The 16047-nt window shown below is 39.9% G+C and overlaps 1 protein-coding gene across 2 annotated transcripts in view; it reads left to right on the plus strand.

Moving 5' to 3' along the window:
- Window positions 1-16047, plus strand: part of ABCD3 (ATP binding cassette subfamily D member 3) — an 86223-nt gene that overhangs the window by 37790 nt on the left and 32386 nt on the right. For both annotated transcript variants that reach the window (XM_080655668.1, XM_080655669.1), the window contains 4 exons: window positions 6905-6974; window positions 8635-8732; window positions 9078-9201; window positions 11535-11591. In XM_080655668.1, the coding sequence (XP_080511794.1) occupies window positions 6905-6974; window positions 8635-8732; window positions 9078-9201; window positions 11535-11591 (349 nt within the window). The remainder of the gene's footprint in view (window positions 1-6904; window positions 6975-8634; window positions 8733-9077; window positions 9202-11534; window positions 11592-16047) is intronic.

The raw sequence follows: 16047 nt of genomic DNA on the forward strand, positions 1-16047 counted from the left end.
TCCCAAAGTTTGAAATAAATATTTTTCTCCTCATATCCTTGATTTACTACTTAGAGGATTTGTTGGAAGAGGAAGAATGCCTTCTTTATGTACATGTTTTCTGACTCAGCTGTCTCAGAGAATAAAGGTTTTTTGCATAAGCTTAAAGCCCTAATCACATGCCTCTAAATATGTGTAAATTGTGTAGGCTCCTATATTCAACACAAGTCTCTCTGAAACCTGTGGTCAGTCCCAGGCCTTTTAAAAGGTTTTAATCAAAGTAATATATGAACAACTTAAAAATGATATGTGAACGTAACTTAATGTCAGATAGCCTTGCAGGAATTAGTCACAAACGTATCAATCCTGTGCACCATTTCTCCCAGTCATAACTGTCATTCCTGGAGCCAGTCATTTTCTGTTCTTTTTACTGTTTCATCTCTTTTTTTAAAAAATCTCTGGACCTACAGTGTGTCATACTTGTGTTACTGTTTCTAGATTTTTCAGTTTTAAAGTATGTGTTTATTTCCTACTTTAGAAGATGAGAATCAGCTTTTTACACTGTTACCCATGCCCATGCTCATCCTTTCCCTCTCAGTGTTGTTACGTTATAAAATTTTATTAAATTGGAATTTATTGTTTACCTGATTTTGACTATTGTTTATAGCCGAGCCACATAGCATATATTTTGGTAGTTTTTTTTTTTATGTACAATTTTTTGTTTTTCCTAGCATTTAGAAATTGCAAGGTTTTGTGTGCTTTAGGTTTTTGCCTATTTCTTACTAATTCAACTTAAGCTTATTGACAACACTGTAAAATCGTCTCAGTATTGTAATATGGTCAAATATACCACATAATCTATTGATTTTATGTCTATTACTACCCACCCTATGCTTCTTGTTAGTTTCCTGTCTTCCTGCTCTAACCAGGATGGATTACATTTTAGGCCCACTAAATAGCAGTCTTGTTTGAAATTTGCTTTTATCATGATCTTGGGAGTTTCTTTCATATTTCTCTGTTGCATTAAATAACCTGTTTTCTGTATCTTTTGTTTTCTTCTTCCTCAGTTTATGTTCTCATTTTGGCAAATTCAGTCTTTTTCTGAGAAAAGGTACAAGGGAAATAAATTTTTGAGACCTTTTAGATCTGATAAAATCTTCTCTAACACTTGATTGGTAATATAGCTATATTTATACATTCCCAGTTGGAAATTACTTTTTGTCAGAATTTGGAAAGTATTGCCTGTTATCTTCTATAGAACTCACTGTTTCTTAACCTTAGGAAGTTTTTATGATTATTTGTTACTGATGTACTGCTGGTGTTTGGGAATTTTACTGAATATTGATATGATTTGTTTGTTTTGTTTTTGTTTTTTACCTCATTGCACTGGGTATGAGGTGGGCTCTTTTCCATCATTCTTCCTCTCCATTTTTATCTATACCTTTTCTGGAATCCTTATTAGTTGAGTGTTGGGCATCCTGGATTGATCATCTGATTATGTTATAATTTCTATACTGTTTGTTTTGTTAAAATGTTTTTATTGATTTCAGAGAGAGGAAGGAAAGGTAAAGAGAGAGAGAGAGAAACATCAATGATAAGAGAATCATTGATTGGCTGCCTCCTGCACAACCCTTACTGGGGACTGAGCCTGCAACCCAGGCATGTGCCTTGACCAGGGAATTGAACTGTGACCTCCTGGTTCATGGGTTGACACTCAACCACTGAGCCACACCGGTTGGGCTCTATACTGTTTTTATTACTAACAAGTGACCTGGTGCACGAAATTTGTGCCCACCCTGCACCCTCTCCAACTGGACATCCCTCTTGCAATCTGGCTCTTAACTGCTCACCTGCCTGATTGCCCCTAACCCCTCTGCCTGTCTGGTCGCCCCTAACTGCCTCTGCCTGCCTGATTGCCCCTAACTGCCCTCCCCTGCCGGCCTGATCTCCCTCCCAACTGCCCTCGCCTGCCAGCCTGATCTTGCCCCAACTGCCCTACCCTGCTGGCCTGGTTGCCCCCAACTGCCCTCCTCTGCCAGCCTGATTGCCCCTAATCCCCTGCCGGCCTGATCTCACCCCCAACTGCCCTCCTCTGCTGGCCTGAGCGCCCCTAACTGCCTCTGCCTGGCCCCTACCACCATGGCTTTGTCCGGAAGGAAGTCAGACCTCCAGAAGATGGCCGGTCGGCCCAGTCTAATTAGAATATTACCCTTTTATTAGTATAGATAGATTATATTGGATAGGATTGCTTAAAAGGGGAGGTGGGGGAAAGCCTTTTTCAGCAGGAGGAGATGCTCTTGGCAGACAGAAATACATAATCCCTATATCTGGACTGGTAACCAGCCATATGCACTGTACTGCCAAACTGGTCATTAAAAAATTGAACCGCTTTCTTACACCTTACACCAAACAGCTGTTACCCTTAAAACCCCTCCTCAGCCCCCACCTTAGGTTCTGCCTTTGCAGTTCACTCAGATTAGGTTCTGATTGGTCGGTTTCTATGCCAGTCAGTGTCAGAAGCTCCGCCTCCTAGGCAGCCATTGGCTCCTCACACTTCACCCAGATTTGGTTCTGATTGGTTGGTTTCTATGCCAGTCAGAGTCAAGAGCTCTGCCTCCTAGGCAGTCATTGACTTCTCACACTTCATTCAGATTTGGTTCTGATTGGTGGGTTTCTATGCCAGTCAGTGTCTCCAGGCCTGATCAGAGAGGCCGGGGCTGATCAGTAGCCACCCCAGGCTGTTAGTGAGTGGGATGAACTGCTGATCTGTCAGAGAGAGAGAGAGGCGCGGCTTCTCTCTCTCTCTGGGCCTTGCCAGAAGCCGTGGTAGCCACTGATCAGCCCCACCTCTCTCTCTCCCGGAGAGGTCAGCAGTTTAGCCCGGTCACCAGTCCCCACCCACTGAGCCTGCTGCACGTGCAGCCTGGCATTTGGTTGAGCCTTCGGTCGTTTTGGACATTACGGATCCTGGGTTTTTATATATTAGGATATTTATTCTATATTCTAGGAAGTTTCTTTTAACTTTATCATCCAGAGCATTTTCATTATATTTTTATTTCCAAGAGTTATCTTTTTGTTTGGATGTTCATTTTTATAGCATTGTTTTTTGTTTGTTTCCTTCATGATTCTTTGATTGTTGTTCTGATCTTTTTAGAGGCTTTCTCAAGCAGTTTGCTACTCTTGGCTGTGTATTCATATTTAAAAGTGAAGGCCTAAAAATCTTGTTAGAAGCTAATTTGAGGGCTTGTTGAGTGTCTGGTCTCCAAGGTTTGTAGGTGTCTGTGGGCAGAGTCTGGTCAGTTTTGTGTCTGTGTGTCTCTAACAAATCTAAGAATTTCAACCTAAATATAGTTCATATGTTCAGGATCGGTTTTATTGGAATTCTTTATATATTTAATGTAGAGAAAACTGATGTTCTTTTACATATAATTTTATGCCTTTTCTTTGATGGCTGTATTATTTAGATGCCATATCTGTTAATAAAAATAGACTCCCCAACTATTACCTGTGGCAAAAATATATAGCTTACATCCACTCTGAGTAACATTATAATAATAAAAGCGTAATATGCAAATCAACCGAACGATTGAACAGCAGAACGACCTTCTGGATGACCACGCTATGACACACACTTGTGCCAGGCCAGCCAAGGCGAGTGCAATGCGATTGGTTGGGAGGCCCTGCCATCCCCCCAGGCCACCCTCTGCAGGGCGATCGATTGCCCCAAAGAGGGAGGCCTAGGCCACTGGCTGGCGGGACGATCGATGGGAGGGCCCTCTGTGATCATCCCAAAGAGGGAGGCCCAGGCCACCCTCTGTGCGGCGATTGATTGCAGAGCCCTGGCCAGGTGGGCAGGGTCTCCCTCTGCTGGGCGATCGATCGCCCCAAAGCGGGAGGCCCAGGCTACCTGGCCGGGTAGGTGGGTCCTTACTCTGCATAGTGATCGATCATGGAGCCCCGTGATCGATCGCCCCACAGAGGGAGGCCCAGGCCACCGACCAGCGACGCTGTGGCGGGTGTGTGGGGTTGGCTAGCGATCGCCCCGCAGAGGGAGGCCCTGGCCAACCAAGCAATCGCATCCCACACAGCCAGGGAAAGGAAAGCCCCGATAGGCCCTGATCGCCGGCTAGGCCTAGGGACCTTACCTGAGGGGTCCCAGATTGCAAGAGGGTGCAGGCTGGGCTGAGGGACACCCCTCCCCACTCACCCCCCCACTCCGTGCACGAATTTCATGCACCGGGCTTCTAGTATTAAATATCTGTAGAATTCATCATATATTACATATTAAAACCCTGCAGAATCATGGTATAATACAGGAGATTAGTTTATTTTTAAAAGTTTTTCCCTTTTATTCAGATTTTGATTTCAGGTTTTTGTAATCCATATTTACTCTTCTAAACTAGAGATTTCCAACTTTAATTGAATAGATGCCAATACATATTTTCTCAAAGCCTTACTGTCCTGTAGAAAATGCCTTACTAAGAGTATGTGATGCATTAAATTAATTGGTGATTGTGGCTAGAGGAAAGTTATTATGTATCTTGAGCCAGCCTTTAATTGTAGAGTAATCATCTTGTTGCAATTTTAGTTATGAGTTGTAAAATTTTTTTTTAAAAAATTTAGGAGTTTCTAAAAAGCTTATTTTGATACAATTTAAACTTACAAAAATGTTGCAAGAATAGTATAAGGAACTTCCTTATACAGTACTTTTAATCCAAATTTACCAATTGTGAAATGATCATTTTAAAGTTAATTTTCTCCTCAATAAATATTTTTGAGTTTCTGCTGTTGCAGAAATATGAACTATTTTATATTTGGTCAAATTACAAGTTTTAAAATATTGTGAGTTCATAAAATGGAACATTATTTGAGAAATTTACACATTTCTCTAACTTGCTACTAAAGCTACATTGTAAATGGATTTATCTATTGTTTCCCTTTGTCTTCCAAATTAGGTTTAGATTCATCTGTTTCTGTTTTGGTCCTTAGTGTACTTCATTTTAATATCCTTTTATACCTTTTAGGCTTGTTAGCAGTGGCTAATTACTTTGGAGTGTGGGCACATTTTAAATAGGACACACCTTTTCTTTAAGAAACTGTGGTAATTACATGATATGGAGGTGAATCTTTTTATCTTGTTGCTGTTATACGTAATCATCGACATATATTTTACTTTCACCCATTTGGCTACAAGTAGCATCTTTACCTTTTTATTTATAAGATTCTTATATGTATGGAAAGTAATAATGACTGGGGCTACTATAAAATTATTGTTCATTATTATTTTTTTTTGCAGTGGAATAATAAGCAGAAATAAAGCTTTATTCAAGGAACCATTTTTTAAATTTATAGCTGCTATTCCAGTGGTAAACAATTGCTGAGTGATGGCATGTGTTTTACCAAGTTTTATAATTTTGTGTGTTTCGCAGCTTGGGCAGCACTAAAGCACTTGCTTTTATGTAAAGTTTGGTTCAAACAATTTTAAATCTCTAAACCTTTTGTTCTGTCTTAATTGCTTCGTGTCTCTAATATTCTTATTGCTATAAACAACACTTTAGTGTGGTTCTATTTTAACTTTTTTCTAGCTCAACTTAAGTTTTTTAACTTTTTAGTAGTTGTATCAAAATTGGACTATTGATTTTTATACCAGTCTAAAGTAACATTTCCCAAAGTATGTTCTGTGGAATGCTAGTTTTGACAGAGGAAATGCTACATGCTACAAAGTCCTCTCAGAGAGTTACAATGCACATATACATTAAGTGCTTTGAGAAGGTCTTCGGTAAAGATTTGTTAGCTTTGTTTAACCCAGGGTTTTCTGAATTTATTTGACCATGGAATTATTATTTTTTCCCTCTAAAAGATCAGCTAATGTAACTTGGCATTATTCACCTAATCCTTCATTAAAAGCAAATTATTTCTCTATCATATACCCATTGTGTGTGTGTGTGTGTCTGTGTGTGTGTGGGTGTAGTTAGGTTTAAATAATTTAGTGCAGTATTTTTCAAAATTTATTTATACTTGAAGTATTAATGTTATTTGATGAAAGTGTGTGATCAAATAAATTCTGTCTCTTTACTGGATCATAGATGTACAGTATTCAAATATTCTTTACTTCCATGATATTAATGGCTTTCAAACTTTTTAAAAAAGTAGTGGAACCCTTACATTAAAAGTTCTTAATGGATACTTTCAAACAAATAAGTATGTAAAATTGATCAAAAACAGATTTAAAAAAGAGGAGCTGGTTTAGTTGAAGTATGTTAACAGACCTTGAGACTGAGGAACCGTATTGATTTACTGAGTTATTTAGTCTCAGGGTCAGCAAAGTAGACGTGTAGGTCAAAGTCCAGTGCCGTCTGTTCTGGTAACATTTTATTTGGACAGCGCCAGTTCATTCTTGGAATTTTTTGTTTTATAATAGGAAAAGTGAGTGTTTGCAACAGAGACCCTATGGCCCATAAAGTTTAAAATAAAGAGTTTTATAGTAAGAGTTTGCTGATCTCTCATTAGTCTATGTGTTCATACAAGGCAGAATCAGAAAGTTAAAACATTTTAAAAACAAATATTAGTTTGTTTTATCCATAGTAACCCATTCCTGAGTCTGTAGAGTTAATTGTTTTGCCATCTAAACCCTAAAGGCGCCTAAGTCTTTTTAAAAAATTAAAATTTTTACTAAGGAAAGAACTAGTTACTCTTATTTAATGTTGACTTTTATATAGAGTGATTTTCAAGAAAGCTGTTTAAAATGATAAAATTTCAAAAGTTGGAAACATGTTTTTGTAAGAAAATATTTAGCATATTTTTTTCTTATTCTTTTGATTCAATACAAATTTGCAAGAGTAATTTTACAGCTGTTTTCAGAAGTTTTCTTAATGTAAAATATTGCTTCTTTTGCAACTAATGCATTGCATGTGGTGGTTTGCAGTGGTATCATTGGTCGTAGCAGAAAAGATTTCAAGAGATACTTATTCAACTTCATCGCTGCCATGCCTCTCGTAAGTGGAATTCTTTAAATTTATACAGGGAAAAAAATTGCATCTTCCAAAAATCTTTAAGTATATTTACTTATTAACTTCTTTAAAGATTTATGATACTAAGTTCCTATTTTGAATTTAGTTTTATAACTGTTGTAGAACATTTCAATGTAAACCTTTACACTAGATTGAAAAATTAAAAGAATGTCTACATATGTGGATTTTTTTAACCTTTAAGCCAAGGTTTCTTGAATATTTATAGCATCCCACTAAATGGCAGTAGTATCGCCCTCCCCCCCCCATCCCCCCAGTGTGAGAATCAAAAATGTCCCACAGGGCTGAGGTTGGGGGGGGCACAGAGTCATCCTGATTTAGATTTATTGCTTCAGGCCACAATATTAGAGTAACTTAAACCACTGATATAGTTTAAGTTAAACTGGAATTTATTATCTGAATTTATTAAAAATAAAGGTGAGTATTTATTCTATATTATAAGTGATTTTCTTAGCTTTGGTTTTTGTTCCATTTTATTGGCACTATAAGAATTTTAGTATTTTAAATGTAGGAGTTAAAAGGAGGAACTTGATTGTAAAATGCATTAATTATATTATATGCCAGATTTAATAAAGCTGAGAGAAGTAGCTTAGCTATCAGTCAAAAACAGATTCCGCATAAAATCGGGTTTTTTTGGATAAAAATTTTATGTAAATATGGCTCGAACTATGGAAAAATTAATCTATATATATAAAAGGCTAATATGCAGAGTGTCCCCTCGGGAGTTCCACTGGGAAACCGGGAGTTCTATCGTTTGCTATGACGTGTGCTGACTACCATGGAACGAAGGAAGGCCCCAGCCATCAGCCAAAGGCCCCAATTGGCCTTGATCACCAGCAGGCCTAGGGACCTTACCCATGCATGAATTTCATGCACTGGGCCTCTACTTTTAATATAATGATGGAAAAAAGTAGTAAATATGACTCTAGAAATAATCTGTAGGTATAAGACTTTTTTAAAATTATATATTTTTTATTGATTTTAGAAAGGAAGGGAAAGGAGAGAGAGAGAGAGAAAACACCAGTGATGAGAGAGAATCGTTATTGGGTGCCTCCTACATGCCCCACACTGGGGATCAAGCTTGCAACTTGGACATGTACCCCGACTGGAAATCAAACTATGATCTCCTGGTTTATAGGTTGATGCTCAACCACTGATCCATGCTGGTCGGTCTATACTACTTTTTAAAACAAATGCAGATGCAACATGTATAGAATTCCATTACCTGGGGTTGTAACACTAGTAGTAGGAAGAAGAAAGTATACACATAAATGTCAGTACTTCTAAAAGCAAGACCTTTACATTAGATAGGAAAGTGACACATTTAGCTTTTTTTTTCTACCAAAATAAAAGGTAGCAAGAGACTTCTCAGAATTAATGATATTAACATACTCTAAAATTTAAGTTCCAAGTAAAGTTTAACATATCAGGATAATAGAGCCTTTGGTTTAGCATGTTCTTTTTGTATCTTTGTAAATTTTAAGTAAAACAACTGAATTATATAAATTTGGACTATTAATTTATAAAAATCATAGGATTTGGGGACATAGCCAATGACAGAGAAATACATTATGATTTAGTAAGTAGAAATTAAGCAAAATCAGTAATATGTGTTTGTTTGTTTTAGATCTCTCTGGTTAATAACTTCTTGAAGTTTGGGTTAAATGAGCTCAAACTGTGCTTCCGAGTAAGGCTAACTAAATACCTCTATGAGGAGTATCTCCAGTAAGTAATATTTTTATATTAAAATACTTAAATTGAACGGTAATACTTATGATGTTGAGATGTAGATTTTCTTTTTTGTTGGCTATGTTTTCAAGAACATTGCTCATAGACCCAGAAACATATAGGGAAAGACTCAGTATTTAGAATCTATAATTCTGGCTCTTCCATTAATTGGCAAGTCATCCTTCTCTAGACTTGTTTCTTCATCTTTAAAGTAAATTAGGACAATCTCTGGGGTCTCGTCCAGCTCCAAACTTTTCTGTTTCTATTAATATGAACTAAGTAGTATAATGTGAGTTTTTAAATATCATTTGTTTTAAAGTCATTTTCTTATTGCTATTTTAGAGCTTTCACATATTATAAAATGGGAAATCTGGACAACAGAATAGCTAACCCAGACCAGCTGCTTACACAAGATGTAGAAAAGTTTTGTAACAGTGTAGTTGATCTGTATTCAAATCTTAGTAAGGTAAGTTTCTTAATTTTTTATTATTACTTGTTAATTTATTAAATTTTGAATCTCAGCAAGTTTACGTAGGATTGTTTTGATTCATATAAGAGCATCCTGTAAATATTTAATACTTTTATAAGAAAATTTGAGTTATAGTTTTAACTATAATTATTTAATTTTTTATGTTATTTTTATAATGTGCTTTAGCTAAGAACTGAGAATTTAGTGTCTTATAAAGATTTCATAAGAATATTCAGGCTGATTTCAGTAAAACAACAAAAATTTACATTTTTATCTTTTGACCTGTCTATTTTCTGCAATTGTTAAGAGATCTGCAGTCAATTTATGCTTCTAGTTCTACATCCATTACCATTAGGCTAGCACTTCCTTCTGCCTACTTCTCTCCTTCAGTATCTCTAATTCTATTGGAGATACTAATTGGAATTATTTAAATTGAAATTATTTAAATAATAGTCAAAAAACTTTCATAAGATACTAATTTATTTCAGTTTTCTAATTACTGTTTCTCCCCCTTCCCAGAATATTGCCAAAGTTCTTTCAGATGATAGGCCTTAACCAATTTTTCCTTCTAATTCCTCAGTTCTTATCTCATTCATATTATCTCACCACCCTTAGCTTTTGCTCTAGTCTTCTCGTGAAGCTCTCTTCTTGGCCATTACCTCTTGTGGACTTGGACATGTAGTGGGTACCTGTGAGACTATCTACACAGCATTTTCTCCCCTCTTCATTTTAGATGATGCTCCATTTCCCACTTGGATGCACATGACAGCTCTTGGTCTGGGGTGGGAGCTTGTCTCAGACTGGACCATCTATAGTACCTTTGCCTCTGGCAACAGTTGATCCAGATATCCATATGCAAGGGGCTTGGTCACAGTGTAAGAACAGGAATGCTGTGCTTCAACCACGTGGATGGAGGGAGGATGGGCAATTCTTAGAAAAGTAATATGTATTCACAAGCGATTCACTCCTCATGATAGGCCCATTGCTAAGATACCTTTTCACTTCATGCCAAACCTTGTCTTTATTCTGCTCTCTAGAAGCCTTTGCTAACTGACTCCAGACTCTAGGAACTCTGACAAAACTATGTTGTTCAGTAATTCAGCTTTCTTTTCACCCATTACCACATTTATTTATTTATTGTTTAAATTTATCTTTATTGTTGGAAGTATTACAGATGTCCCCTCTTTCCCCGCCTGCTCGCCACCCCCATCCCACCCCTCTCCCCCTGGCCTACCACACTATGGTCTGGGACCATGGGTTATGCATATATGCATGTAAGTTCTTTGGTTAATCTTTTCCTGTCTCCCCCTTCCCTCTGAGATTTATCAGTCCATTACCATACTTAAAGTTTGTTCTATATGTGTGTGTGGGGTAATATGTAAAGTTTTTCGACTTCTAGTCTTTACATCTTGGCACTTGAGCAAGTCTATAGCTCAGGTGTTGTCACATCTGCAGTAGAATAAAATACCAAATTAATTGCTATGCATTACAATATATCTGCTTTTAATATTATTTTATTGTTTGAACTCTGACTTAAATTATGAGTCATTTTTATCAACTTTTAAATGTACCTGAATTTCACAAGTATGATAATTTATAAGGCAAAAAGAAATTAGTACAAGCCAATTAATAAACCAAGTCCCTGATCCTTGTAATATATATATTAGTTAAAAAGGGGTAGCTATAAACTTAAGTGAATGAACACAATTTGGATTTCTTGAGAAACACTTCAAAAAACACTTTTAGCATGTCAGTTGAGCTGTCTCTATGTGAGGTTCTTAATGTATTGTTTTAGTTCTAGAAATTTTAATTTTATATCGGAAGATTATATTCATAAATAGGCTTACTATGTTATTTCAACATATAGATGTTCTGACAAAATAATAGAATCAAACAGTAATAAGAGCAGGAAGAGCCCCTCATTTTATAGGTGAAGATATATAGAAACCAGAAAAGCTGGTAGCACATTTGGGGTTACAACTTGGATCATTTTATTTATGTCTTTGCACTACCTTGAGAAATTTCTTAGTTACTAATGGTCAGTTACCATAGTAGAGCTATCTTAGTTGATGAAAAGTGATAAAGTTTTTCCCACCAGTCAGTAGACATTGGTCAGGCTTTTCCATTTTCTATTTTTTGAAAATAAGAACTGCCTTTTATCTAATAATTGATAACATATTGTTACAGTACATTATACACAGTAGGAACTCTACATGTTAACAATTACATGTTATATATTAAATAGCATTTTGTATTTAATGTTGTATTAGCTATCAATCTAGGTAACCTAGTTCTTTTTAATGTATACCTTCTTATAATTTATTTTACAGCCATTTTTAGACATAGTTTTGTATATCTTCAAGTTAACGAGTGCAATAGGAGCTCAGGTGAGTTTACTTTTATTCTTTTTTTAAATTACTATAATGCTGTATTGTGAATAGCTGGATGGTTTGTAAGAATATATTTTATATCTCAAGAACATGTTTTTATAAGATTTACCTATAAAGTCTAATTATAAAATAATGCTATACTAGAGCTTTAAAATTTTCCCTAATATGACTTAAATTTTCCTTAAATCAGATGCTTGGAAAACTTTTGTGGTATTGATAACCATAAGTGCAGTGTTTAACATTGAACATACATGTACTTATTGTTGCAAAGTAATGTCTAAAAAGAGACTTGGAGACAATAATTTAAATAAGAAATCTGAATGTTAAAATATCAAGAATACTTTTAGAATGGCTATACCATTTTCAAGGATATTTTATGATAATATAAATGGTTGTTCCATGAGCCTAATTACCCTGTCTCTGATATTTGTGTTGGTAAAAATGACCTTTAATTTTTTCCTGAGTATTCTTATTAAAGTTTAACTTCAGTCATTTAATATGTAATGTTATTGTTATCTATACTAATAAAAGGGTAATATGCTAATTAGAAAGGGAGACCTTATGGGAGACCTTCCGGACGTCCTTCCGGACAAAGCCATGGTGGCGGGGCTGAGGCAGAGGCAGTTAGGGACGATCAGGCCAGGAGGGGAGGGCAGCTGGAGGTGATCAGGCTGGCGGAGGGGGCAGCTGGGGGCAATCGGGCCGGCAGGGGGGGCAGTTGGGGCAAGCAGGTCGGCAGGGGGGGCAGTTGGAGGCAAATAAGCTGGCGGGGGGGAGAGTTGGAGGCTGGCAGGTGGGGGCAGTTGGGAGCAAGCAGGCTGGCGGGGGGGGCATTTGGGGGCGATCAGGCTGGCAGTGGGGGCTGTTGAGGGTGAGCATGCTGACAGAGGGGGCAGTTGGGGGCAATCAGGCTGGCAAGGGGGGGCAGTTGGGGGCAAGCAGGCTGGCAGGCAGAGTGGTTAGGGGCGATCAGGCAGGCAGGCAGGTGAGTGGTTAGGAGCCAGTCGTCCCACATTGCAAGGGGGATATCCAACTGCTGGTTTAAGCACGATCCCTGAGAGGTCCCAGATTGGAGAGGGTGCAGGCCGGTCTGAGGGACACCCCTCAGCCGACCAGTCGCTATGACACGCACTGACCACCAGTGAGCAGATGCTCAACACACAGGCATGGCAACTGGAACAGACTGATGAATCTCAGAGGGAAGAGGGGAGGGCAGGAAGAGATTAACCAAAGATCTTATATGCATACTAGAGGACCAGTGCATTGGTGGGGTCCCTCAGCTTGGCCTGTGGTATTGGGCTGAAACCAGCTCTCCAACGTCCCCCGAGAGGTCCCAGATTGTGAGAGGGTGCAGGCCAGGCCGAGGAACCCCTGCTGTGCACAATTGGGGCTGGGGAGGGATGCGGAGGTTGGCCAATCTGGGATGGGCCGTGGGAGGGCTCCAGGGTATGTCAGGCCCATCTCGCTCAGTCCCGATCAGCCAGACCCCAGCAGCAAGCTATCCTACTAGTTGGAGCATCTTCCCCCTGGTGGTCAGTGCATGTCATAGTGACTGGTCGACTGATCTACCATCTGCCCCCTGGTGGTCAGTGCATGTCATAGTGAGCGGTTGAGCGGCCTTAGCATATCATTAGTGTATTATGCTTTGATTGGTTGAACAGACCACCAGACACTTAGCATAGTAGGCTTTTATTATATAGGATATATTATAAAAGCCTAAGCAACTGAACGACCAGTCATCTGGTTACTATGACGTGCACTGATCACCAGGGGGCAGACACTCAACGCAGGAGCTGTCCCCTGGTGGTCAGTGTGCTCCCACAGCCAACGTCCTGCAGCTAGCCAATATCCCATGTTTCTTCCCCCTGGCTGGCTGGCCCCGATCACTGGCCAGGCTGAGGGACCCCACCTGTGCATGATTTTGTGCACCGGGCCTCTAGTAACCATATAATAATGTAGTTGGTGTGTGTGTATGTGTGTATGTATATGTATGTATGTATGTATGTATGTATGTGTATATACTAGAGGCCCAGCACTGATTGAAATCGCGCAAGGAGGCACCCCACCTCCCACCGTGCGAGGAGGCACCCTGCAGGGGGCTGGGATCCGTGCCTGACCTGTGTAGCACCAGCTGCCGTGTTGTGTTGGCTGGGGTGGGGGCGTGCTCCAAGCCACACAGCAGCCGCTGAGAGCATGCCCCCGGCCACCGTGTTGTGTCTGCTGGGGTGGGGGCAGGCGCTCCTGTGTGTTGTGTCTCACTCTGGTCAGCCCCCAGCCCCAGCCTCTCCGTGTGTTGTGTCTCCACTCCCATGCGAGGAGGCACCCCACGGGGGGCCGGGACCTGCGCCTGACCTGTATAGCACCAGCCGCTGCATTGTGTCTGCTTGGGTGGGGGCAGGCGCTCCTGTGTGTTGTGTCTCCACTCTGGTCAGCCCCCAGCCCCAGCCTCTCCGTGTGTTGTGTCTCCACTCCCGTGCGAGGAGGCACCCCACGGGGGGCCGGGACCCGCGCCTGACCTGTATAGCACCGGCCACTGCATTGTGTCTGCTGGGGTGGGGGCAGGTGCTCCTGTGTGTTGTGCCTCTGCTCTGGCCCGCCCCCAGCCCCAGCCTCCCCACGGTCGCTGGGGCTGGGGGTGGCACACAGTCCCCTCCCACCCATCTGCATGCGCAGCTCCTCCTGAGTGGTCGTGATGCAGCCGCCTCCTGAGTGGTTGTGACACCCAGCTAATTAGCATATTCCCTGTTTTTATATATATATATATATATACTAGTAGCCCATCGCGTGATATCACGCACAGTAGGCTGCCTGCCACTTCCGCGGGAGCTGCACTGCTTCCGTGGGAAGCAGGCCCGCCATCTCCTCTCCGGGCCTGCACTCAGCCATGGAGGCTGCGGGCTGGCACCCTTGTGCCCCAGAGGCCCTCCGCGGCTGGGGCATCACCACAGTGACGAAGCAAGCGTCCCACCCCAGCCACTCCGTGCCCGCTGCCCAGAGGCCCTCCGTCGCTGTGGCAACAAAGCAAGCATTCCGCCAGGCTGCTCACGTTGCCTGCTCTCAGCGGCAGCCCCCCCCCAGGACTGGGGGACTCTGGCGAGGCTGAGGGGACTGGGTGCCGCCATCTTGTGGCAATGGTCGCTGTCATCTTTGTGATGGAGTGACGGTTAATTTGCATATTACCCTTTTTATTAGCTAGGATATTTTGTAGTTGATTCATAAATAATTTATATAGTGGTTTTTGTTCCTTTCCAAAAAGCTGGGAAAAGCAGTTTTCTATTTGAGTTTTATTGTCTACTTTTCTTACTTTTTGCTATTTCATGATCCAGACTTAATTATTCTTATAGCATGTTTTCCCTCTTGTCTCTATGCTGTAATATTTTTTATGGTTCTTTTTACATTTTATCTGATTCTGTATTTTTTGAAGGTAGAAACTATGTTTTAGTTATATTTTTGCCCATATTTGTTGCAATGCATTGAATCAGTTGTATTTAATTTTAAAAATCTTGAATATACACTGTATTCTACACATATTGTACTGGGCAGTAGGAATCAAAAGATGAGTAAGACAGGAACTACTGAGGAGGGATTATGATCTGGTAAAAGAGGTATTCAAGCAATTATAATGCGGAGTGATAGTCCAATAATAGAAGTTTGAATAAAGTATTTACTCTTGGAAGAATTGGAGGTGATATTTGAGCTGCTTTGAAGAGGATGAGTAGACATCCCTAAATGTCAGGCTTGCCAGACATAAGAACAACTTCATTGAATGGCATGTTCAGGAAACAGTTATTTTAGAATGGCAGAACATAGCATATATGTATGGGAATGAGGGAAGTGTCGTGATGAGCTTGGAAAGGTCAGCTTGAAGACTCTGTCTTGGAATGGTCAGTGGGCGATGAGGTCCCTTATCACGTTAGAAAATGTAGAGCTGGAAGCAAGGTGTATGAGAATGGAAAGGCAGATGGAGCTTCTTTGGAGGAGCTAAGCTTGAGGCGCTATAGAGCAGTGAGGTGAAGATGAGTAGTACTTGGAAATAATGTCTTGGATTTTTAGGAGTGATGGGACTAGAGATATAAATTTGGGAGAAGAAAGCTAAGAAAGAAACCTTAGAGAATATTAACATTCAAAGAGAAGGTAAAAAGGAGATCTGAATTATTGTGGAATCTTGAGTAAATATCAAGAAGAGTTCCACTGGAAGTTTTAGATGCCATAAAGAGTGATGATGACTGACTGCAATTAGGAGTTCTTAGGTGAGCATATTTGGGAGAGCTAGGGATGAGCTGCCAGAGGTGGGAGGAGGAGTAGATGAGTAGTAAAAGCTTAGAGGTCCAGTGTTTATTTATTTATTTATTCAGAAAAGAAGGAAAAAAATTAATCAAAAGTTCAACTTCTTTCAAAGTCAGAACTTAATTATAGAAATTGTATATGTTGTGTTCAGTAAATTTATTAGATA

The sequence above is a fragment of the Plecotus auritus genome (genome assembly GCF_963455305.1).
Source record: "Plecotus auritus genome assembly, chromosome: 2".
NCBI classification, from domain to species: domain Eukaryota; kingdom Metazoa; phylum Chordata; class Mammalia; order Chiroptera; family Vespertilionidae; genus Plecotus; species Plecotus auritus.